This window comes from Taurulus bubalis (genome assembly GCF_910589615.1).
Source record: "Taurulus bubalis genome assembly, chromosome: 10".
Classification (NCBI taxonomy): Eukaryota; Metazoa; Chordata; class Actinopteri; order Perciformes; family Cottidae; genus Taurulus; species Taurulus bubalis.
The window spans coordinates 19,797,406-19,821,551 of NC_136598.1; the positions used below are offsets into that span (position 1 = coordinate 19,797,406).

Below are 24,146 nucleotides of genomic sequence, written 5' to 3' on the forward strand. Positions count from 1 at the left end.
ACAGTTGGAGACTATCCAGAGGTTTTGCTGCAGGAGAAACCTGTTATATTTCACTAATGAGCAAGTAAGCAGGATGGGCCTCAGTAAACTGTGAGCATGTGTGAGCTGCAAAACAACTTGCTTGCTAATAGTCTGCAGTTGCAGATGTATTTTCATGTGTCATCGTAAGATAAAATGTAATCGACAGGAGATTATGTACATTGTATGAAAGGGTTTTCATGGCTGTGTCTTGAATTTGTTTTGCTTATACTGGATATTATTATCTGTGTCATTCAAACTTTGGAGAACGGCGCTTTTGAGTGTTTTCATTTTTTCTTGTTGCATTATTTATGGGGACAAATGTATTCTAGTAATTTCACTCCCAAAACCTTACATTTATGAATTCATTTATTTTATTATAAATGTAAAAGCTTGTGTTGCAAAAACAATTATTTTTGAATACAAGATGGTTACGTAGCAAGGGAGAGCTCATTGTGTTTCGAATGTTGCTTTTTTAAATGCTATGCTTAGCATTTAAAAAAGAAAGCATGTCTTTTCATTGTGTAAAGCAGTTTGAATTAAAAAAAAACGTGCCTGTTCGGAATGGGCCGATTCTCAGTCTCGCTCATTGAAACAACCTCACACTCTACAATGAGCCCCTTGGGTCAGTGCTAATTTCAACAGCTATTTCCGATTTATTCTTGATAAGAATGCTTATTAGTTGTTGTTACAAATTAGTCATTTTTATCCTTCAGCTATTTAGTCGACGGCAATTTAAAACGTTTTAGTCGATGAAAGGTCTTTACATTTAAGTCTCGGCAGGTCTGTTGTTTAGGATCTGACAGAGTTGCTTCCTCTAGCAATGCTAGAATATACCAGTCATTTGCGTGCACAAGCTCACACGAACATCAACGGAGATCAAGCTTTACCCAGCAGGCCTTTCGTAACACTGGCGGTGTAACAGTTAACAGGGGTCTCAATACACTAGACAGTGTGCACATAACACACGACTAATCAATATGTCCCGTACATGGGAAGAGCTTGTATTTCGACATTGCACTTCCTTGGCGCCTCAGCAATTCACCAACAGAGTGTGAAGTCGATTGGATGAACTGTTGACGAGAAAAGGACAGACAGACAGACAGACAGAAGATGCTGTACGAATACACTTAGATTGACTTGCAAGCTTTTTTGATCAACAGACAATGTTAAACTCAGCTTAACTGTGAGCTTTATGGGGAGAGTTTAAATCTTCGCCCTCATATAATTCACATGCAAATGTATTGTCTTCTTCAAATTCAATTCATATTTCAACAGTGTAGGTTTAATGGCATTTTTTGCAGTTTTACTTTTTCCTTAGCTGAAGTGCCTTGAAAAAAAGCTAAAACCTAACTCTATGAACACAGCAAAGGTCTCCTCTGATCAGTAAAGGACACACATGAAAAGATGGACTCCGGGTGGATGCCTGTGTACACACAGTACACACTGGTTGTCTGCTAACTGTAGGTTTGGTGTCTTAGAGCCAGTTACAGGACCCCAGATTGTTCCCAATGAGCAGGCCAGAGCCCTGCATTGTGGCTCGTCTGCCAACTTTCTGTTTGACTTTCATTCATTCTCACACACACTCAAACTTTCTGTATTGTGCCTATAAGCCATAAGCAGACTTGATCAGATTTTTAGATGACCGAAAAACACTGACACTGCTGATCCAGCAAGAGAATATATTATAACTTGAAATGTTTATTCATATCTCACTCTCCATTCATCCAGCCATTCTATTCAAAATATATTTATGTACAAAATACATTCATTTTCACCTTTTCACAAGAACTTTAAAAGCAATTTACATTATAATACAAGACAACTCCGTTCATGAACGATTAGTGTGTAAACATTGTTCTCAGTTTCTTTTAACAATTACATAAAAACAATGTCAATTTCACATTACAAATATTATAGTTTTAAAAAAGAACACACAAATACATTATAACTCTAAAATGTAATTGCAAACAAAAACAACTGGAACTGGAATTATATATAACTCATATGAATGTGAACACTTTAATGAGTACACGTTTGGAAATGTAAGGTCTTAAAAATGCTTTAAAAGCTTTAACAAATTCAAGAAAATTATGAGAGTGAATTAATAAGTTGGTAAAAAAAATCTTAAGCTGTTTCTGCAGTTGTTGGTCGCAGTTTTTCAGTCGGGTCAGGTGTTTTATACATTATATGTTGCACATGACAACACATTGATGGTGCCTCTATTTCAATTGCTTTCAATTGGAACTGGGATAGATGACAGTCAATCTCGAACATCTAATAATTGTACCTACAAGACAAAAGTAGAAAACAAAATATTGTGTTATATTAATGCTTAACATGTTTCAAAATGGATAATTGAATAACTGCACAAATCAAGATAAAAAAAAGAGATAAAAGACCATCGGTACACTCTTGTAACTGTCTGTGACCTTTTATTGTCCTCTGTCTGCTGATTACTCTGTTTACTGGCTCAGAACCAGTTCACTTTAATAATAGACTCTTTCTTATAGTCTAATTTGGTAAATGCAGCACTTCTTCTGCTATAATACAAGTTTTCTAAGCTGAATTTACATCTGTGTGTGTGTGTGTGTGTGTGTGTGTGTGTGTGTGTGTGTGTGTTATGACCACAGTTCAATTTTGTTACAAAAATAAATCTCTCTCACTCGCAACATTTGCTTTCTCTCGTTTGAACACGTCCAGTAAAGTTCATTGCAGCATTATTGTTCATGATAATAGCGATGAGGATGATGATGTCGATGATGATGATGATGATGATGAAGAAAAAAGTAAGATAACAATTAAAATATTTTAACTACAGGGACAACGATGATAAATTGTAAATTGACGGTTGCAAATTGCTCTCTTCAGTTGCATCATGAAAGCTTTTTACGATGTTGCTGGTATTTACAATGATGATGAAGATGTTGATGAAGAGCTCCACCACGAGGAACCTTTCAGTTGATGAACTGAGCGCCTCCATGTGGCACCATCTCCGTCACTCCCCACGCCACCATGTTCCCCGTCGGATTGCAGCCCTGGCCGTCCCGCAAAGCCAGCTGGGAAATCTCTTCCTCTGACAGCACCTTGTCCCACATGTTCACTCCTGTCATCTTCCCCGTGAACGCCATCTTTGGATCGAACCCTCCGTCGAACCCTGTCACCCCGCTCCCGCTGCTCGGGGACAGAGGGCAGCATCCGTTTCTTTCTTGCCCCAGCTGGAGCGAGCCTCCGTCGGGTAAGACGTGTCCCTCCGCCACTCCGGGTGTGGAGGCCACCTTTTTCCCGTCCGCCCAGAGAGACGCCAGACCCTGCTTGGATGACCAAGCACCGCACAGGTGGATCCACTTCGACGGGCCACTTGGTTTCACCACATCCCGGGCCTCCACCAGGTGTTTCTCTCCTCCGACGGTGAAGAGCGCAGAGGTTTGACCCAGCAGCAGCTGGATTTCATATGGGTTGCGACGGTTCCCGTAGGAGAACAGCACGGTTCTGTTGGACACGGAGGTCGGCTTCACCCACATGCAGACGGTGAAGGCGGAGATGGAGAGAGGGACGTCTGGTATGATGGAGGTGTAGATTCGACGGGAACGCATCGGGAAGAGGAGCGCCATCTCACAACCTGAACAAGAAGACATGTTTAGTGTTACTATGGTTTAAGGTATTTCAATCAAGCAATGTATGTATATGGCACCTTAAAGACAGCCAAGTTGATCCAAACTCTCCTTACAAAGAAAGGGACAATATGTAATATAAAGCATGAACTAAAACTGAAAAAAAGCCATGCACTCCATAACAACAACAAATCTTACTGTTTGTGAGAAAATGGCACAATTCTAAACTTCTGAGGGGAACCAAAGTAAAAATGGACAAAAAGTTGATTGACATTGTCTATAAACATCAGTGCTGGATCAGACGTCAATATATGGCTTTGCAGAAAAAGATAATGTGCCATGTCTGATTTCATAAGGTGGGGTTTTATCTGCAGGATTTCATATGATTCTAAAATCATTGTTATTCAACCGGAGAAAGTATAAGCCAGACAACATTTAATGTCCTCGAGGTTGTTGTTTCCATTTTAGATTGGGTTTGTTTAAACAGAGGTAAAGTTGATTGTGAAGCAATATTCAGTATTTTTGATTATGATACTTCCTGGTGGTAGCATATACTGTAAATAAAGTTAAGAAATGGGCCCGCAATTGAACCTTGTGGGATTTTAGTGGCATAGGATGTTGAATGATATGGATAAATGTCTCTGTGTAAAATGGATTTGAAAGGCTTATAAAGGTACTTATATGTGGCGGTATTACAGTAAATATGGAAGTCAGTCAAAGTTCACTTCAAGTTTAGGTGATGAGGTCATACACCATGCAAGTTTTTTGTCTGGCCCCACCAACACATGCACACACACACACACACACACACACACACACACACACACACACACACACACACACACACACACACACACACACACACACACACACACACACACACACAGGCGCACACGTCTCTCTCTCTGGATTATCTGGTTCATTGGTCTGTTCTGCTTCATTTATCATTTCCCCTGCTCCTCTCTCTTTTCAACTCACTGCATTGTAAAACCTACTTTTACAATCTGTTTTACAAATTAGAGAGAAATTGTGTTTGATGTCTGGCGTGGAGCAAGGTCTTTCCGGGCAATTTATCCTTCTGGAAAGCTACTGTTTTTTGTCCCACTTTGCATCTTTTATTTACATTTAACTTCTTCACTCTTTCTATTGTGTTCTCGTCATCATTTTTCACCTCCATTAGTCTCTTTCTCTCCTTTTCTCTCTCTTCGTCTCTCTTGGGTATCAGATCATTGTTTGATTTGTCTCAGGTTTCTGCCACTCAGAAAATAATGGTGAACATGCTGTGTGTGTGTGTGTGTGTGTGTGTGTGTGTGTGTGTGTGTGTGTGTGTGTGTGTGTGTGTGTGTGTGTGTGTGTGTGTGTGTGTGTTTCCATCTGGTTCTGCTTTACCAGGGTGCTTTGGTGTGGTTTGTGTGGCGACCGGCTAATGATTACATCCCCCTCTGGTCTTTATGTAGGCCAGATTTATATTTCTGGACTGTAAAGGTGTGTGTGTGCATGGATGAGTAATATAACACATCCTTTTTTTGCACTTTCTACTTGATTAATTCTTGGAAATTAAGTTGTCTTACTGACACGAGTGGTGCCTTTGTGGTCCAGGTCTATACCTACTCACACTTAGTCGCTTAATCTCTGAAGTACATTGGTATTAGTCAGCGTTCTTTCAAGGATGATAAACCGGAGTAGAAGCTCTCATAATGAAAACCATATGTGGAGCCGTCTTGAATCTGAGAAGATTTAGTTTGTGTTCACAGTCAGTCCAGCAAGTGTTCTGCGTTATTCTTATTCGTTCCTGCTTTTATTGGCTTCCATTATGATCCCTAAACATGTAAAAGTATCTTTAAATAATTATGTAAATCAAAGAAAATAACTTAAGGCAAAGGTTTAGCTTGATGAATGAAGTCCCACTCCACCTGAGCTGAGAGTTTGAGTTTTGTTGTTGTTTTGTGATGACTCTCTAAAATGTCTTTCCAATAAATGTCAAACAAACATTAAAAAGAGGCAATAAGTGAACATTAGACAACTGACCCCAGACCATCCACTGGCCCGTCTTCTTGATGTTTGACTCGTCCATTTCGACTTAGACTAATTGTGAAGGGAAAAGTATAGGTTGCTACTTGAGGAGGACAACACGCCTGAAGACATACAGAATAGCTACTTTGGACAACCACACGCTGCATGATTAGTTGTTGAGCGTTCACAAGCAAATGGTTCTCATTCTTTTACCTGACGTGTGACCTGAAAGTGTCAACGCGGAGAAATACATTTGAAGGTGGAAGGTTGTTTTGCTGGCGTTGTTGTGAAAGGTGAAGACAAATACAAAGAAAGCAACAGGTAATGACAGACAGAGAGATGGCTGACGTTAAGATGGATATCTCACCTGCGGGTATTAATCTTTGCCTCGATGACCTCAGCACCTCCCCCAGTTGCCCGCTCATCTCTTGCACTGCAGCCAGCAGCCCGTCCAAAGCCACGGCTTGCGATGTGACCTCTTGCTCCCCGAGCCCCGCCCCCCCAGCGTCTGGAAGCTGGGATCGTGGCTTTGCATTCAACCCCATCCCCGCTCCTGGGCTGCTGAAGCAGCTGGTCTCCAGCTTGGCGAGTCGGGAAGCTTGCGTTCGCGCTGCGGAGAGGAGCTGCTGCAGCGTCGCCTCCAGGTGGTTAGAATTCCAGACAGAATTCCCACCAGCAGCAGCAGAAGTCTGATCTCTGGGTTTGAGTCGCTCCATGGTTTCTCTGATGCGGCCGTCCATATGCGAGACCATCTTCCTTCCTGCTGACTCCAATGCAACCTCGCAGGAGGTACCATACTGGGCTCCAAACCTTACCAAAGGGACCAATGAAAAATATTTTAACCTTTTCAATAATGACAATAATCACTAGTTGCTGTACTTCCGATCCCTTTGTTCAACAAACCTGAGCAGTTCTCCACGCAGTGAGGCCATCTCCACCTTGATGATGTCATCTGCATAGTGAATCAGCATGTTCTCTCTCATCTGACTGTTTTCCAGCATTGAAAAGATTTTGTCCCATTTGGACAGGTCTCCAGAACTGCAGGGTGCTTGACTCGGTGTGGCTGGATAGAGGAAAGTTAAGCTCAAGATTAAACAGAAGATGACGTTGTTGGGGTTTCTACAGCATGCATGTAGAGAAGAGCCCACATTGTTATTTTTGAAACTTCAATTTCCATAATGGTTTGGGAGATACAACTAGTTTCCAACTTTGTAGCTTGTATTTGTTTGCATTTTGGTAAATGGGCACCATTACAAATCTGCCAAATAAGGAGTTCCTGTTTGCAATGCACTAATGGATTCACAGATAACTATCATTGGATTACTTTGACAGTGATGGAAACTTAAAAACGTGATGATATCAGGCAAGTTCTGAAGTAATGAGGAGTGGGAGTAGTGAGAAGCTTTTAGATCTTTATTTGCGATAAACATTGGAGAAAATGATATCCTCCGAAAGTGTTTATACGCTTGTATTATTTTCCGTGTGTTCAGATTGGACTGATTGCAAGGAGAAAGACAGAAACATAGATAGCTGAAAAGCAGGTAGAATGAAGAGTAAAGATGGGGACAAAAGAGGAAATGAGGTCGTTAGGGGAGCGATAAGAGAGCGCGAGAAAGAAACCGTACAATTGACTCATAAACCACTTTGCTTTTCCGGAAAGATCATCTGGCTCCCTGCGTGAATGAGGAGAAAAAAAAGAAGGAAAAGGAAGGTTTTGTTTACAATGAAAAGGAAAGAGCTGCTGAAAGTAGGAGAGAGATAAAGCAAAGCCAGGGGAGTGAGAATGTGTCAGACACACTGTTCTGATTAACATTTGAGCTTCTCAAACTCTGTTTACCTGCAGACCTATTAGAGGGTTTTATCACAGGACTGCAGGATGTGTTTTATCTGTCCTTCCCCAAGGTTCAAAGGGAGTTAGACGGAAGGTCCATGCACTCTGCTGACACTGACTTACTAAACTAAAAGTACTGTCAGAGGTTTAAGGAGGATAGATCTGCAAATGAGTTGTGAGTAGTGTCCTTTAGCCTTCTAGCATTTTACTATCATTACTGCCTGCTTAGTTTCATTTGTTAAACTATTCCCAAATTACATTTTTCAAAGGATTTGAAGTCACAATTGGAGGAATGAATCGACACACGTGCACACACACCTACCTGTACATCCAGCATTGGGTAGAAAACAGACAGAAGTAAAATGACTGATAATAGAGTAGAAGTACTATGACCTGTACATGTCTTAGCCTGCCATTCATTTAGAAATGAGCTGTGTCATGACCTCTCTCACGTAGCCTTTGTTGATTTTAAATTCCACCCCCTCCAGCGTTTGAGAGCTACAAGCAGGTCAGAAGCACTGATCTGTGTCTTCCTACGGGCCTCTCTCTCTCTGCCCCTCTCCCCTTTCTCACACACCTGCAGACAAAACTCACGTGATTTCACTTTTTTCTCTTTAGTCCAGCCAGCCTATTTGGAATCATTGTGTTTCTTCAACCTTACTGCTCCCACCTTTTCTCTTGCTGCAATCACATCGCAGGCTGTGCCCAGAGAAAAGTGTCCTGCCTGTTAGCTGTTGGCTCTGCGATTAATACTTCCTGCCAGTTTAAAAAAAAAAACGACAAACAAATGCCAAATTCAAACTTCGAGGGAATTGATTGCACGCACACAGACGCATGCGCTCGCACGTTCTCATCGAGAACAGCTGAGAGAGAAGAGTTTCGTGAAGATACATAGTGCTGTTGTGGTTCTGCGATTGCTGTCCAGTCATTCATGCTGTAATATGTGTTGGTTGAAAAAAAAGCAGTTTTTTTCTGGCTCAGCACTTTCTTTGACGCTGCTCGTCTCATACAAACTCTGTGCCTGCCGACAGTCTGTGTACTCTACGTACTGTGACCTCTTCTCCCTGTCTTTTCCTCTATCTCCGTATGTTAAGCTGCCTCCGGACATAAATGATAAACCCACCAATCCAAAACAACAAACCGCCTTAACTGTATTGTTCTGTCTTCTTCTGCAACCTGTGGAGTGGCTATTGTGCAACTGGACCCCAGTTCCTTTTTTCCCCTCTATTGCTACATTTTTTAAATCAAAACGCTAACCAAAGTCCAGCACTTTTTTGTTGTTGTTAGTTTTAAAGTTTGGTTCGTAAAGCATATTTCTAACTCGTCTCAGTATTGACACTGAACATAACGAGATGACGAATCATAAAGTCCTGAGCTCACCCTCCACACAACCCCATGCATTAATCCTGCAAGAAATCAATTACACGCTCCCAGGATTAAATTAAATTGCAACATGTCCATCTGAGAATCGTAATCAGATAAATCAGCCCCAATGCACACACAGTTTAACACTTACGTTCTGGTGTCTCTCCATCTGTGATTTCATTGTAGTAGGTGTCAGCGTAGTTGACCTCAATATCATCCTCGTATGCCAGAATCAGACACACGCACGCCGACAGCGCACACACTGCCTGGGGGAGCCTCCACCCGAACATGCTGCTGCTGCCGACTGAGTGTGTGTGAGGGAGAGTGAGAGTGTTTGAAGAGTGTGTCTGCTAAGTTTCAGGTCCGCTCCTCGGCCGACCGGCTTGTCTGTGTGTGTCTGTGCCTGTGTGTGTGCGATTAGGTCCGTGTTTGTTTTTGTTGTTTATCTCTGCTGCTTCTCCCGGTCTGTCTCACTTTATACAGAGCTGCAGGTCCACCGCTCTCTTTTTCAACCCCTCACTCTCTCATACAATATGTGTCCCTCCTCCCTAATGACTCCCCACCTCCCTCTCTCTCTCTCTCTCTCTCTCTCTCTCTCTCTCTCTCTCTCTCTCTCTCTCTCTCTCGTTAAATGCTGAGCAATCCTTTGGCAGGAAGCCTGGCAGTGTAGAGTACTTCAACCAAAGAGGGGCTACGTGCGCTACACACACACACACACACACACACACATTCACACATTTATATTACAGTTCACTACTTTCTGTTGATTTACTGCATTTATCTATAAACTTATCCTGCATATTTGAACCCTCAGCCCTGCGTACTTACTCTTAATTAAATAGATACATTTGGCTCAACTCATCACAATAAAAGTTGGTAACATGATGACATCGCTTCAGCAAAGTCTGACAGGGCAAGAAACACAAGCGCTGAGGCGATCAAATAGGTTGTATTAAGGCCAGCAACATCTTAGCCAGACTATCAAGACCATTGATCTCTCCGATAAACCCAAACTGTGCATCCAAAATGTTAGTTATCCCTGACTACACAGCAAAACTTTTGGTTGGCGCACAACTGGAAACATAGTCAGTCAAAGTTGAACGATTTCATCATTTGACTTCGGTCTCTCATCCACATCAGTTTAGCGAATATGAGTTTCTGATAAAAAAAAACAACATATTTGGCCTTAAAGTCTAGTGATTTTGTTTAACTTGACGCTGACATGACTGCTTTTTGAAAAGGGCCCCAGATCTCAACATTTACTTTGAGTACATTATTGAAACCAAAAAAAGACAAAAACCTTGCCGACAAAAATACGATCCAACTTGTAATAATACCTCAACCCCAAAACTAATCCTTCTACAAACCTGAACTCTAAACCCGAGCTGTTTTTGATCCATCCTAATCCTAATTACAAGTTTCGCCTTAAATGCTTGTATTCCACAAAATTGTGCAAACACATGTGAGTATCCTGTGAGTAATGTAGTAAACGTTCAAAAACTTCTCCATCCTTGTGAAAACATTTGTTTCTCGCAAGTACAGAATGTGAAAGCGGCACTCAAACCTGCAAGCGAGGCGGTGAGTAATGCGTCGTTGGAGGTAGCCTGTATGTTGTAATCAGATATAACCGCAGCCCCTGTAACTCACCCAGAGAAGGAGAGAGAGGGCAAGAAGTAATGGAAGGGGGAGGAAACAGAAAACACAAACTTTCCTGATTTCTGCCCCATGCAGAGGTGTGTGTGTGTATGTGTGTGTATGTGTGTGTGTGTGTGTGTGTGTGTGTGTGTGTGTGTGTGTGTGTGTGTGTGTGTGTGTGTGTGTGTGTGTGTGTGTGTGTGTGTGAATAGAACCCAGACATTAGGGGTTTCTAAATGGGTTTATTGTTCTCCTGCTTCGCTCTGTTTGTTTATTTATTTATTTGTCAGCCTCACCATGTGGGTTTGTACGTATTTCTGTGTATATATGTATGTGAATTTATACGGTGTGTGTCAGTAAATATTCTTGTGTGTGTGTGTGTGTGTGTGTGTGTTTTCAAGGGGATGGAAATAATGACTTCCTGATGAGATCGTATCTCGCTCCCCCTCCCTCCATCTCTCTGTCTGCTTGTGTTTCTCTCTCATTGTGTCTGTTTTCTCTTTCTCAAATACATGAAACACACACTTGGTCACTTGTTATCTGCATGGAACAGCCTTTTCATTCACACAGATGCACAGACAGAGAGGGAGTTGTGTGAAGTGGCAAAAGTTACTTTATTTAGTTCTCTAGTACCACTTGGTGGAACACAATAATTGTTTAATCCATTCACTGACGAAGGTGACGTTGAAGGTGCAATGTGTAAGATGTGGCCATAATTTTATTTTAAAACAAATAAAAATGAATATTATCAACAGAATGTGAGATATCTGTATGTAACAACTTTGTATAATCACTGCTATATTTGACACTGTATGACTTAAAAAAAATCAGAGACAAAAAACTGAGAGACATTGTGGGGAAATGATGAACTACACTTAAAACTGCATTTATGCTGAACAAATGCTGAAGTGAATTGGGATTAAAGGAATTTTTAGCTGCAAGATTTAATTGAATACAATTTAAAAGGGCAATAAAACAGAGTGGTAGTGTCTGTAATTATATCAGAAGACGCACATCCATCTCACGAGACAGGCGTGTGTGAGAGGGAAGAGACAGAAACAAAACTCCCACACTGTCCAACATGCAAACATACATTGGTTTCAACATTATTTTGCTCGACCTTCATCAATCAAATGCACCGTAGAGTCTACAGTCGGTCAATGCTGCCAGTATGTTAGATTGAAGGTATAAAACGATGCCTTGTCATGTATAGAGGTAGAGGGATATGATATGCTTAATATAAGTGAGGAGTAAATCTGTCCATGTTTTACCATCCGCCTACTTGAGGTGGGATCAAGCTGGAAATGCATCATACATGTTTCTCTGACACACCAGTAAAGAATTCCCTTCAGCGTGTGTGCATGTGCATTATGCACATTCATATTTTTAGCATTGCGTCCGCGTCATGGGAAGCTAGATACGGATAGACGTGATTTATGGTTAAGATCAGATGTATAAGTTACCTTGCAGGACTCTAAACCTTTATGCATGATTCACCAGTGAAATTAATTGGATTTTATCACCACGAAATGTCAAGTCAGGAGGCACAGGACATTTTGTTTCACACACAAACAGTGAGAGTCTGCACGGGTGAGGTTATCTCGGTGAGAGGGGAGGATGGTCATTGAGTTTAAACTTTGCAAGAGCCACTCTTTTGTGTGTGTGTGTGTGTGTGTGTGTGTGTGTGTGTGTGTGTGTGTGTGTGTGTGTGTGTGTGTGTGTGTGTGTGTGTGTGTGTGTGTATGTGTATGTGTGTGTGTGTCTGTGTGAGTGTGAATTACACCGGTCTGCTGAATTGCACATCTGGTCTGCTGTTATGGTTTTCACTTAATGGTATGCATATAAAATATTTTTATGCATGAAACATTCTGAGTCTTGTGGACACGTGAGAAGAATCCTTCCATGTGGTGCTGAATACTTTAAAGTAGTTTAATGTGCTTTGTGGGGGGGGAGGATCTACTCATGCAACAAAAATGCACAGAATCCCGGAGAATATATATATTTTCTGGGAGATGTTTCAGTTCTGTCTCTTTTTTTATTTGATAGTTTATCCCACCCTCTTCCACCAGAGGTTATTCGAGCTGTGCGATATACTTTTGGGACAAAGGTACACACAATGAGTGTTGGGAAACATGTGTAAGCTGTAAAGTCATCCAAATACATCCCTCTGGATATCATTTGTGCTGATCTCTGCATTTTTGTCCTGTACAATAATGTCCAGTGCATAGGAGTTCATTGTCTTTTGCCAAGTTTTGTGCATCATGCGGTTTTTAATGCAATGTTCCCATATTTGTCAAAAATATCTGCAACTTAATTAGTTAATTAATTGATTAGTCAACAGACAGAAAATTAGGCTGCGGCAATTTTGAAAATTAATTGTTGGAGCATTTTTTCCAGAAAAAAATGGCAAAATTACTAGTAAAATGTATTCTATTTGTCTTACTCTTCAATGACAGTAAACGGGAATCGTTGGGTTTTTAGCTTCATGGCGCTAACGCGGCGCCATGGCTTTCATGGTAAAGTTGGTCCAGACTGGAATATCTCAAGTATATCGAGGACAATCATGGTTCCCACATGAGGAATCCTAATCACGTTGGTGATCCCTGACTTTTCATCCACCATCTTGTCAATAAGTGTAATTTGTCCAATATTTTTAATCTATCACCAAATTCCCTGCAAAACTGATGTCATGTACTAAACATTTAGTGCTAATGTTACCATACCAACACGCAGAACTAAGATGACACCAGAGACTTATTTAGTATGTGTACCCTGCCAGATAAAACAACTAACAACTTAGCCTTTTTGAAAAATATTTATTTTTGACTTTATATAGCCATTTTTATACTTAAATAGGCCTTGGTTTTACTGCACTGTGAAACGCCTTGTTTTTGCTCATCCGTCATGTGTGTTCTCTCCCTAATCTCAGTTTAAAAGTATCTTGAACCACTTGGGGTTTGGTCTAACCGACACTGGGGGTTAAAATGTTGCTTAACATGTAAAATGTAGTAATATGAAATATATCCATATCTCAAAAAGTTCTTTTGATTTAGATGCACTGGTCCCAGCACTGTTAATGATACCTTCACTTTATGGTTTTATCGTTGCTGTGGGATGCAATTACTTTTTACAGCCCAGAGCAAAAATATCACAGCAAAGACACTGAAAATCATTTTCCCCATGATTCAGTTTTAGTTTCCTCTAAAAAAAAACGAAGCCAATAGCTGTATTAATGTATTTTTTATTCAAAGTTAAGTGTCTCTCCAGAGTTGGAAAATGTCTTTTTGTGACTCACCTTGGGATTCTAGTGTGACATTTGGAAAAGAGCACAGCAAAAGAAAGCCACCGTGTCCTCTCCTGCCTCTGCACATGAAGTTCACAATAGTTCTGACAGATCATCTATAATTCTCATTCCTCTTGCAAAATGTTTTATCGCCCTTTCAAAAATGTCGCCTTTGTGTGCCGCAGAACCAAAGGTCATTACAGGATATTTTATTGAGATGTGTAAGTCATGATGATGGGTTGGGTGTATGCTGGAATGAAGGTATGAAGGTCAGAAACTGAACACACACACACACACACAGACATACACACACACGCACACACACACACACACACACACAACCACACACGCACAGAGGGAAAATAAAAGAGACATTATGTATATTTAATCAATAATCAAAAAAACATCTTCATGTCTCGCATGTCTGTGTATTTGCGTGTGCTCTCACAGGTACCCTCTATAAATCCTCCTCACCGTGTTTACTTGCAGACTCTCGTCTCCTCTTGTCTTTTAACATTCCTCTGAACAGACCAGTAAATGCTGCGACCACAACTTTATGATGGTTTCCAGCACTCCCCTTCGCTTCATGTACTGTACCTGTCCCTTTTTACGGTGATTTGTGTCGTAAGTGCAGAGATGGGTGTGTGTGATGTTTTATAAGGTATAATCTATGATTACAGGAAGCGAAAGGGACCATCTTCTAAACATTGACATGTGCTTTTCTTCCCTCCTCTGTCTCTGCACAGAACAGTACAGAACAAGCCGTCCTCTCAGTCGATCAGTACCAGTCATCTGTTACAGGGCAAAACCTGTGGTTAGAGAGATTTATAGCTGTGAATCACCTGTTTGAAACCATTTATTTAGGTTGCTATGTTTAAGCGTTTATGAAATATGACAAAGGTTCACCATCAGAGCTACTGGCTGTTTGAAATATTATGGGCCAGATGTTCATGATGAATAAAACTATGATTAATGACCATAAATACTGTAATTTCGCTTCAAGACGTTATTGAAGAGGTAATTCTGCAGTTACTACTTGAATTGAAATGTATGGCTCCTGGGACCGCAACGTCGATGGGTTCACTATTTCAGTCCAGATTAAAATATATCAGCATTTATTGGGTGGACTGCTGGGATATTTGTGTACAATCACTGGGGATCTCCTGACTTTTCTTCAAGCGGCAACTTTAGATTTGCGTTTGTGGTTTTGAGTTAAATGTCTAAACTACTGGATGGATTGTCCATTGCCAATGAAATATTTATTTGGTGTACAAAATGTGTAATACAATAAAGATTGAAAAGAAAAGAAAAAATGAATGGAATAAGGTCAATTTGGAACATGTAGTTTGTTAATGGCAATTTTGCCTTTTGGGTCAAATGTTATTAATACCAGCAATATACCCACTTATTCTACCATACTCTGCATTTGTTTCTTTTTGTAGCACATGTAAACAGTCCAACATGAATAGTTAAAGTTAATCTTATATGATTAAATGTCATAATTTGGATCTCAACCTGGAAATGTTCAGGGTTTACAAGTGTTGCAGTGTTTATGTTCCTTCTTGAAATTCAGGTGAAGTTTTGCCTTTTGGGTTCAGGACAGCCCTTCTTGTTTTTGCTTTGTTCTTGTTATTGATTGAACATCTGATTATCCATCCATCCATTCATTCATTTTAATCCGCTTATCCGGGGTCGGGTCACGGTGGCAGCAGGACCAGCAGGCCGACCCAGGCTTCCCTCTCACCCGCAACATTTTCCAGCTCATTCTGGGGGATCCCGAGGCGTTCCCAGGCAAACTGGGAGATATAATCCCTCCAGCGCGTCCTGGGTCTTCCCCGGGGTCTCCTACATCACCACTCTCCATTCATTACTTCTCACTAAACAGCAATCTATTGTTCTATAATTCTACCCTTGTTGGACCGTCTTTCTTCACTTCCAATGTGTCCTGTAGATTTGAAAGATTATTAGAGTAAATCCCCAATTAAGAACACCACTTATCATTTGTCCATGGTTTAAACCCTGCAGGATCTTTAACATAAACCTTTATTCTGTACAACTTTTATATTAGACTGCAAAATGTCACTGTGGTGAAATATTTAATTTACAATATCCGTCTGTCACAGAAGCCATTGTTTGAAATCTTGAAATGTCACCAATAACGAATCTTCCACTTGAAAACAAGAGTCTTTGTTCAGCGAATCATTTAAAGATGTTTCATACGTGAGTCAAAGGCTGTTGGGTAATGCTGGGGGGGGTTTTGGGCTGCGTGCTGATTTAAAAATGCCTTCATGGCCAGTCGTGCGTCAGCATTGACTTTTTCTGCATCAACATCATTGAGGAAATATTGACAGCAAATGCAGAAAGGTTTATTTACTGAACACAGATGTTGTGTCATGACGGGGGATCTTGCGTGTTTTCTGAGAAAAATTACATTTGCGGCAAATATGATGTTACTGTACCCCACGAACAGCTGAAAGGATAATTTGGGATCTTGCAACTTGGGTCTGTTTCACATTTGTGGCCTTCAGTTTTCTTGGTGGTAATATACTGTAATTATATTGCCCAAGTTAATTGTTGAGATCTGGGAATGTGGCAACATCAATATCTGGTTACAGATAAGTAGTCTGATGGAGTAGATTTTGGGGGTTTCTTTTTGGGAAAATGTAATTTCTTGTATTTTGGGCATTTTGTAAGACAATGGAGTGAATTTATGTCTCCCACTTCTACTGGTAACACTGGTCAAACATTTTTTTTAAATGTTGACCTTTTTTATCGTCAAAATGGTGGTCACCAAATGTATATTTATATGACTGAAAGCCACTCTGTCTCTCTCTCTCTCTGGCAGGTAACCACATGCTGTTACGAGTGTTGCCCTCGGTCTACCCCAGACAACCAGATACCATCCACTGTCACCTAGGCAACCTCACTGCAATGATGTCACAGCTGGACTCCCCAGAGCAACAACACCTCATCAGACTCATTCAAATTGTTGCGGAGCAACATCCACTGGTGAGTATTTGTGTTGTTTGTTGTGTAGTTTGACTAGAAATTAACCACAATGCACTGTGGGTAAGTCAATCTATTCGCTTTTTTTTTTTTATTCCTGCATGGGTCGAAGGGAATCACCCTACTTATTCCACTGTCACTGATCGAAATAAGAATTATATTTCGTCATATCTTTACAAAAATCCTTTTGTCAGCCTTGGAGTAACTGTTTCAAGAGGCCGAGTAATACCTGAAACAAGTACCATTCCAGCTGTATTGGATACTAATATTTAATTGATAATTAGGTGGTTACAATACATCAGACTGTGGTGATATTTGAAAATAAAGCACCATTAAACTTAATCAGAACTGAGTCTCTGTGGCCATGGCTTCATTTTACATTTACCTTGGGTTTGGCTTACAATGATGTACATGTGTGGCTTTTGTGTAACATTTCTGCCAATAACTCAAGCTTAATCCGAATTTTTACTATTTTAACTTCGTAATATCCTGTAATGAGCTCATGTCGAAATATAGAAAAAGCCACTGGAACGTAGTTAGGAGTGAGAAAATGGAGCAGTGCATGTGGAGTGCACATTTCTCTGTTGGAACTCCCTGACAGAGGACATGGTGGTAAAACATGAATAATCTCACTCCTCACAAAACTAAACCAGCCATCTGGAGTTATTCTAATCTCCATCAAAATACAAAATATTTCTGTTGTGACTGTAGCTGTATTCATTACAAAAGTTCCCAAATCTTCTGCCTCCTAATATCCACATACTGGAAGTGACGCATTATTGAAACGATGAGCCGTGACAACGATATGGAACTTTGAAGCCACGTATCTGGAGCATCTTCTGCCTGGAGAACAGACAGTGCATGATACAAACATGATTATTCAGAACGAGTGACTCATAAACTGGCAGCAGGAGGGCCGGTAATGGTGGGCATTGTTCGCCTGTTCCAGTACAGTCTAGTGCATTCCAGTGTGACCAGTCTAGATAATGTGGATTAATAGTCACCAGTCTTTTTATCACGCTCCAAGGTTACTCCTCCCACCTCAAGCCTTCGTTAAAGGCACATTGAACTTCTGCTTGGTGTTGAGTGATAGTGCCCAAACAGTGACAGGATTACGGCTATAATCAAAAGCAATGAATAACACTTTCTTTCTCCTCACCCGAATAGATGTTGAGCCCTCAGGTGCCCGCACTCGTCAGCTACTTAGGAGACCAATCCCTAACCGAGGCCCTGCTGGGCGCGCTCGTGGACGTGTCACAGGCCAGCCCTTCTTCACTGGTCAGCTTTCTGCCAACGCTGAGGATTGTGGGACAACAATGCCCCGCTTTCCTGGGTCACGTGGCCAAGATCCATGGTGCCGTGGGCATCATCAGCGAGGTACAAACACCGCAGTCAAAACACACGCAAATTACCCAAGGTCATGTTCGTGTGTAGCACGATACAGAAGGTGGATGCATATCTTTCAGAAGACTCTGGGAGACTCTAAGAATGTACTAATCCGGGCCAAGAAAGAATAATAATAATGTTCTTTATACACTTTTAGTTTTGTACAGATTACACAAACAAGATATACCGTGTGTTCATCTGGGAGCTTTAGAGGTGCTGGGAGAAGGATTTTCTGACCTTTGGACAGAGCCAGGCTCAGGCTAACTGTTAGCTACATACCGTAAAAGTCGGGTTATACGCCGCTACTACCTTCGGTCATTGTCCCCATTTGCACCCCGCTGTAGCCAGCTGGCACTCATGCTAGTTCCGCGCTAACTTCCGCTAGCTCCCCGACAACCACCAAAGGTAGGGACGAGCCCCGGCTCTACACCCGACTTGGGCAGAGGGGACTCGGACAGTAGCAGCAGCGGCCAGTAGCAGCAGCAGCGGGGAGCTAGCAGCAGGAGCGGGGAGCTAGTAGCAGCGCTAGCTAGCGCTGCTCCTAGCTTGCGCTGCTCTTAGCTTGCTACAGCGGGACACTGACCAGAGATAGTAGCGGCGTATAACCCGACTTTTACGGTATTTACTTTAAAGACATGATAGTCGTATCAATCTTCTCATTTAACTCGCTGCAATACAAAAATGTAGAACTATTTCTAGAAAGAAAGATTCACAAATTATTACATCAAGGTACATGAAGAGAGACAAAGAAGTAAATAAGAAGCAACTGAAGGTCCTTGAAGTTAGTCTTGCTCTTCACTTTGTGTGTTGATAGCTGCTGCAGCATTTGTCTGTATTGTCAGTGTTTTTCACTGTTTGTGTCTGTTTGTGGTAAACAGGATCACGCTACAAAAATACTCAAATTCCTTTCAAAATGGCTTGGGAATAATGCTATTAATACACCCCATGTTTGTCCAGCAGTGTGTATTCCCCCCACACACACACACACACACACGCACACACACACACACTCTGAAACAGGCAGTAGTGATTATTCCAATGAGTAGGGAGGAACTGGCTGCACTCTCACATGACTTGTTCTCTGTTGTCCTGCCAAGTGTAAAGCCTCCACCAACCCGCCGGACAGAGCGGGCACATCCGGAGATTTGAACTGCAGTCTGACACCCCACACATCCGTGTTCTCCAAAACAAGCACACGCCGGCTCCTCCGGAGAGTTCCGTCTCCCCCACGGCTGAATAGAGAACAAGAAACACAACAAACTGCTGTCCTGCCAGGGGGAGAGAAAAATATCTAATTTGAAGGAACAGTTAAAGAGCAGCTCTGTCAGCCTCACGATGCAAGAACGACAGAATTTAAGGGAATATTAACCGCAAGAAAGCGTGTTCCCCAAAAAGTGACGACCTCAATTTAACTGCACTTGTGTGGCAGAGCCTTCTGATATCATGTAGCAACAATTTGACGTAGCTGGTATTCGTTTTTCAAAAAAAATACTACTACTAAAACTATAAATACTGCTACTAATAATGTACTCTTTTGGAAGACTCACAAAATCTCACAAAAGACTCACAAAAGTTTGGAGTAGGTGAGCTTTGTCCCATGAGCCTCATTGTGGCCAACCCATGAGTTAAACACTTGGCTGCCCCACATACATTTGCTTATTGGTCTCTAATGGCACTCGTTTTGACGTAGAAAGTGGTGTTTCAGCCATTAAACCATGTGATTGGTCTCTGCAAAAACACTTGAGCGGCTGATTAAAGGTTAATTAGCCGAGCAAAACTGCAAAGCGCCATCTCTGCTGGGTGATGGGCTGGAGAGGGGGTGGGCATGTCGGCTGAGCTGTCTCAGACACACACGTGCACTCGTCATTAAGGGATGTCTTTGCAGTTGCTTGACCCTTTGAGGAGAAGAAAAAGAATAGAGCCCAGCTTCATTTCCAGACAGTGGCATGACTTTGAGGATGGTACAGTAATGTGGCTGCAGCCTCTTCATCTGATGGTTTGAATCAACACTTCTAATTCTTCTATTTAGAGGATATTTTCTTCCCATCTGAAAGTGGTTCAGAGTAGCTTGGATGCTTCTGTTGACCAGGCTTGAAAAACCCTACAGTGATAGATTGCAACACAGTAAATGCACAGTCAATTTCGCTCACCCCAAAAATATGTTTGTTGAAAGTTGGTGCCAATAAGAGACAACATGAATTAGGAAATGTTTGTAGTTTTTGTTTCTGAAGAATAAGCACAGTTTGTGGAAATACTAGGAACCCCGGGCAAAGATGTTCTCATCGCAGGCAGACAGTAAGCACCCGTCTCAAAATACCTTGGAAGATGCAAACCTCTGCTGGATAATAATACAAATGTGTTTATATGAGTGGAGGGAGTGCTGTTCTCACATATGGGGCTCGCCTGACGTACGACTATACAGTGAGTGACTCAGATACTTATATCAACGTGAATCTTGCAGACGTAGCAAGTAATATATGTCACACTGTGTAAGGATATTGTAGGTGTGTGTGTGTGTGTGTGTGTGTGTGTGTGTGTGTGTGTGTGTGTGTGTGTGTGTGTGCACAGAGATGAAGGTGACAGCAGGACAGCCTCCCCCTCTCTCTTTTCCTCTGGGTCCATTGAACGCAGTTTAACAACAATTTGGGGTAATTAATGAAAGGGGGAAATATGGCATGACTCCCACACACACACACACACACACACACACACACACACACAAGCACAGATTATGGAGCTGGAAACCATAATGCAGTTTTATATTACTTCAGGGCAACCTTTCCTCCTCAATCTTCTTGTCGAAAAAAGCTGCCAACCCAGCTTCAGCACAGACACAAGTACACACTCACACACACACACACACACACACGCACGCACGCACGCACGCACGCACGCACACACACACATGCACGCACGCAGTTGGTCAGGCCTCAGTGTCCTGTCTTTCTTCACATTGGAACCATTTGGAAAATAACCCATGTTTTTCTGGGAAATGCCTCAGCAGAGGCCTCCTGGTGATGGCAGGGGAGAATACCTCCTGTGCGTTTGTGTTTGTGCCACACACACACACACACACACACACACACTTTTTCACTGGGGTGAATTTACTTGTAACATGATTGCACACCACTCTTTCAGGCTTGCCTTGCCTCCTGAAGAGAGTTGGTCTATATTGTGTTATGTATTTATCAACGTACATTGCTTTAACGCTGTCCAGCCCAACAGTTCTGTTATGAATCCTAGTTTTCCAAAGCCAAGATATGTTTTGGTGTTCATAATGTTTCAGAATTGTGTTCTTAAGGTTATAGTTTGTGGTGTTGCTTTGCATTATATTGGTTCTTTTTTAAAATGTTTAGTTATGTTTCTCCTTTAAGTGTTGATTAGGTTGACAAAACATCAGAAATATCTTTGGATATAATGCAGTCCAAAAGTAGTACAGCCTCGATAACATAACAATGAAGTATTGTCTCCACAAAATGTGAACTGTTTATAGAAGACAGCGTCATTCAAGTGTTGCTGTTTTACTAGACACTCTATATACTATATCATACTTTCCCAAAAAATATTATTTTACGAGCCAAAATTAAGATTGTACGACTGCACTGCTTAATTGTTAACATTGTGCACTATCTTTATATTGCTACACCTCCAAGGCGTCGCAAGATGTGAACGACTATGTTTTACCTCAGGGCCTGTATAACCTATTTATAATAACAATTTGAGAAGGTAAAAAGAAACTCCTAAAAATATAGAACCTGACAAGGGGTTGCAAGTTACAAGCCAAAGAGTTTGATAACTACTGGCAAGACACCTATGAGTGATTTAAGAAGCTTAACGCAACCGGTGTTGAGCACAATCATGACTCATGGTGGAAAAACATTTAGCGCAAAAACAAAAGGGAAGTGTAACTTATTAAATGTAACTTAAATTTGATGTTTTTGCACTTTGCTGAAATTCTTCACAGTTACTCTGCTCAGATAGACATTTTTCGGATTTCAAAGGTTAAATCATCCCTCCTTTGATATATACACAGTCATTGTCGCAAGTGATTAATGTGCTGTGGGAAACAAAGGACACAGTCATGCACACAGGAGGATCTCCATGGGGCTTGTTGGTGTGCCAGACTGCAGCTCCAAAGGGAGCAGAGAGATCAGTGTGCTGATGGACAATCAGGAGAAACTAAGCGACCGAGAAAACACAGGGGGGAAATAAAAAAACAACCAGTTAGTGAGCCGAGCTTGGATTTGGCTTGTAGCTGGACAGATACAGTGGTTTCCTTTCTGTTTTTTTTTGTAAACTCTGATTCATTCAATATTTAAATGAAGTTTGAAACGGATATCTCCTGCACACAAACACATGTTCTACCGCCAGAGGAGACGGACTCCCAGTGTTGTTGGAATCATGATAACGGGGTGATGAAGACGATGGAGCTAAGTTGTGTCTTTCAGTTTGGGCACACGTGATGCAGAAAGAGATGACTTATTTCTCCAGATTCCTATCATTTTTTTGGTGAACATTAAAAGTTATAATGAAATGTATAAAAACAGTTTGTATTACTTCCTGTTATTGTGCTCATTGCATGATTTGACAGAAGAATGTAGTCATGAGTTAAACCAGTGATGTGTTTAAGACATCAAATTAAGGCCAAGTGCTTTTTCCAGACAATTAAACACGACCTGTGTCGTTTAATGATGAAGGAGTGCTTCATTTGACCTGCCAGGCTTTTAATAGCATTACGCTTATACGTCGAAAATGATGCAAGTTCTGCTTATGCTGTAATGTCTGGAAGTAGTATTGTGAGTCTTTAACAAGTAGAACATCCCAACAGTAAAAGCTTGAAGTGTGTAAAGAAGTAGCTCACATCCTAGTAAAGTCTTTATACTGGCAGCCTGCACTCCGGGCTCATGAACTCCTAAATACCTACCATGGTATGCTACGGTATGTTACAGTATAAAGTCAAGTTCTACCTTTTCTGGTAGTTTTGACATGCCTGTATAAATATAGCGTCCTGCAGAGAGTGCTTGTGAAACATACCCAAACTGTGCAGTACCTGCATTCTTCTCTGCTTGTTACGAGGCGTACTTTAAAAGTTGTCTGGATCCAAAAAGGGCAGTTCGAAAAGTGATGAACTGAAAGTTGATGTTGAATATCTTAGGACGTTATACATATACAAAAGAAATATGAACCTTGCTTGGAATCAAATATGCATAACAGAGGGTTAAACCTTGTTATTGTGTGTCAGAGGTGAGCCGGTTGTGTATGCTCTGGATACAGAAGAGTCCACTGAGAATGACAAAACGCGTGTTGCTACGAGTGGAAAGTAATGCAGAGTTTGCAGAGAGCATATGTTTGTGTTTAGTATTGTTTGTTGTGATTTAGAAACAAAAGAAGTTCCACCAAACCCCCCACAAACTTCTTGGAAGTGTAGAACCAATGTGTGTCGTATTAGATGAAATGCACTCCCCAACACACACGTAGTGAAACAATACTTTCAAGCCGTCCCTTAACGCAACACTGGTGCCATTATCTGTCATTTTAATTGTACTCAGAAACAACCACAACTTTAGAAATAACCATTAAACCTAATTTTTTTTGTACAATAAAACCAATGTGGATCACAACAACAGATGTTCAAATGTTCACATCTTTCTCTCTGTGTCGGCCTCCTTTCTCCAGACTCATGCTCGCAGCATGCTGGTCTACCTGGTGTCCTGTCTGGGCAGCATGGAGCACAGCTTTCACCACACACTGCTGCTGGAGATCAGAGCTCTCACCGACCGCTACCCGTCTTTACTGGGAGGCTGCGGCAAAGACATCTACAGGATGAGCAACTCCTTCACCGCTATAGCCCGGCTGCTGGGGAGACGGCTGGAGGAGAGCACGGCCTCGCTCTGCAGGTTAGAGCACCGGCATTTGTTTTTACCTGTGGATATATATATATATATATATATATATATATATATATATATATATATATATGTGTGTGTGTCACCTA

General features: G+C 41.4%; 2 protein-coding genes across 4 annotated transcripts in view; one reads left to right on the plus strand and one right to left on the minus strand.

Moving 5' to 3' along the window:
* Positions 1-24,146, plus strand: part of veph1 (ventricular zone expressed PH domain-containing 1) — a gene marked incomplete at both ends in the record, with an annotated part of 57,699 nt that overhangs the window by 8,206 nt on the left and 25,347 nt on the right. The window contains 3 exons of one of the 3 annotated variants that reach the window (XM_079225365.1): positions 16,605-16,768; positions 17,933-18,142; positions 23,828-24,062. In XM_079225365.1, the coding sequence (XP_079081491.1) occupies positions 16,605-16,768; positions 17,933-18,142; positions 23,828-24,062 (609 nt within the window). The remainder of the gene's footprint in view (positions 1-16,604; positions 16,769-17,932; positions 18,143-23,827; positions 24,063-24,146) is intronic. The other 2 variants (XM_079225363.1, XM_079225364.1) reach the window with 2 other exon arrangements.
* Positions 1,710-9,267, minus strand: ptx3a (pentraxin 3, long a). Its single transcript, XM_079225366.1, has 4 exons — positions 8,993-9,267; positions 6,549-6,708; positions 6,013-6,455; positions 1,710-3,640 (listed from the first exon to the last, which is right to left on the minus strand). Exons 1-4 carry the CDS (start codon positions 9,129-9,131, stop codon positions 2,976-2,978), a joined length of 1,407 nt encoding a protein of 468 aa, XP_079081492.1. The 5' UTR covers positions 9,132-9,267; the 3' UTR covers positions 1,710-2,975.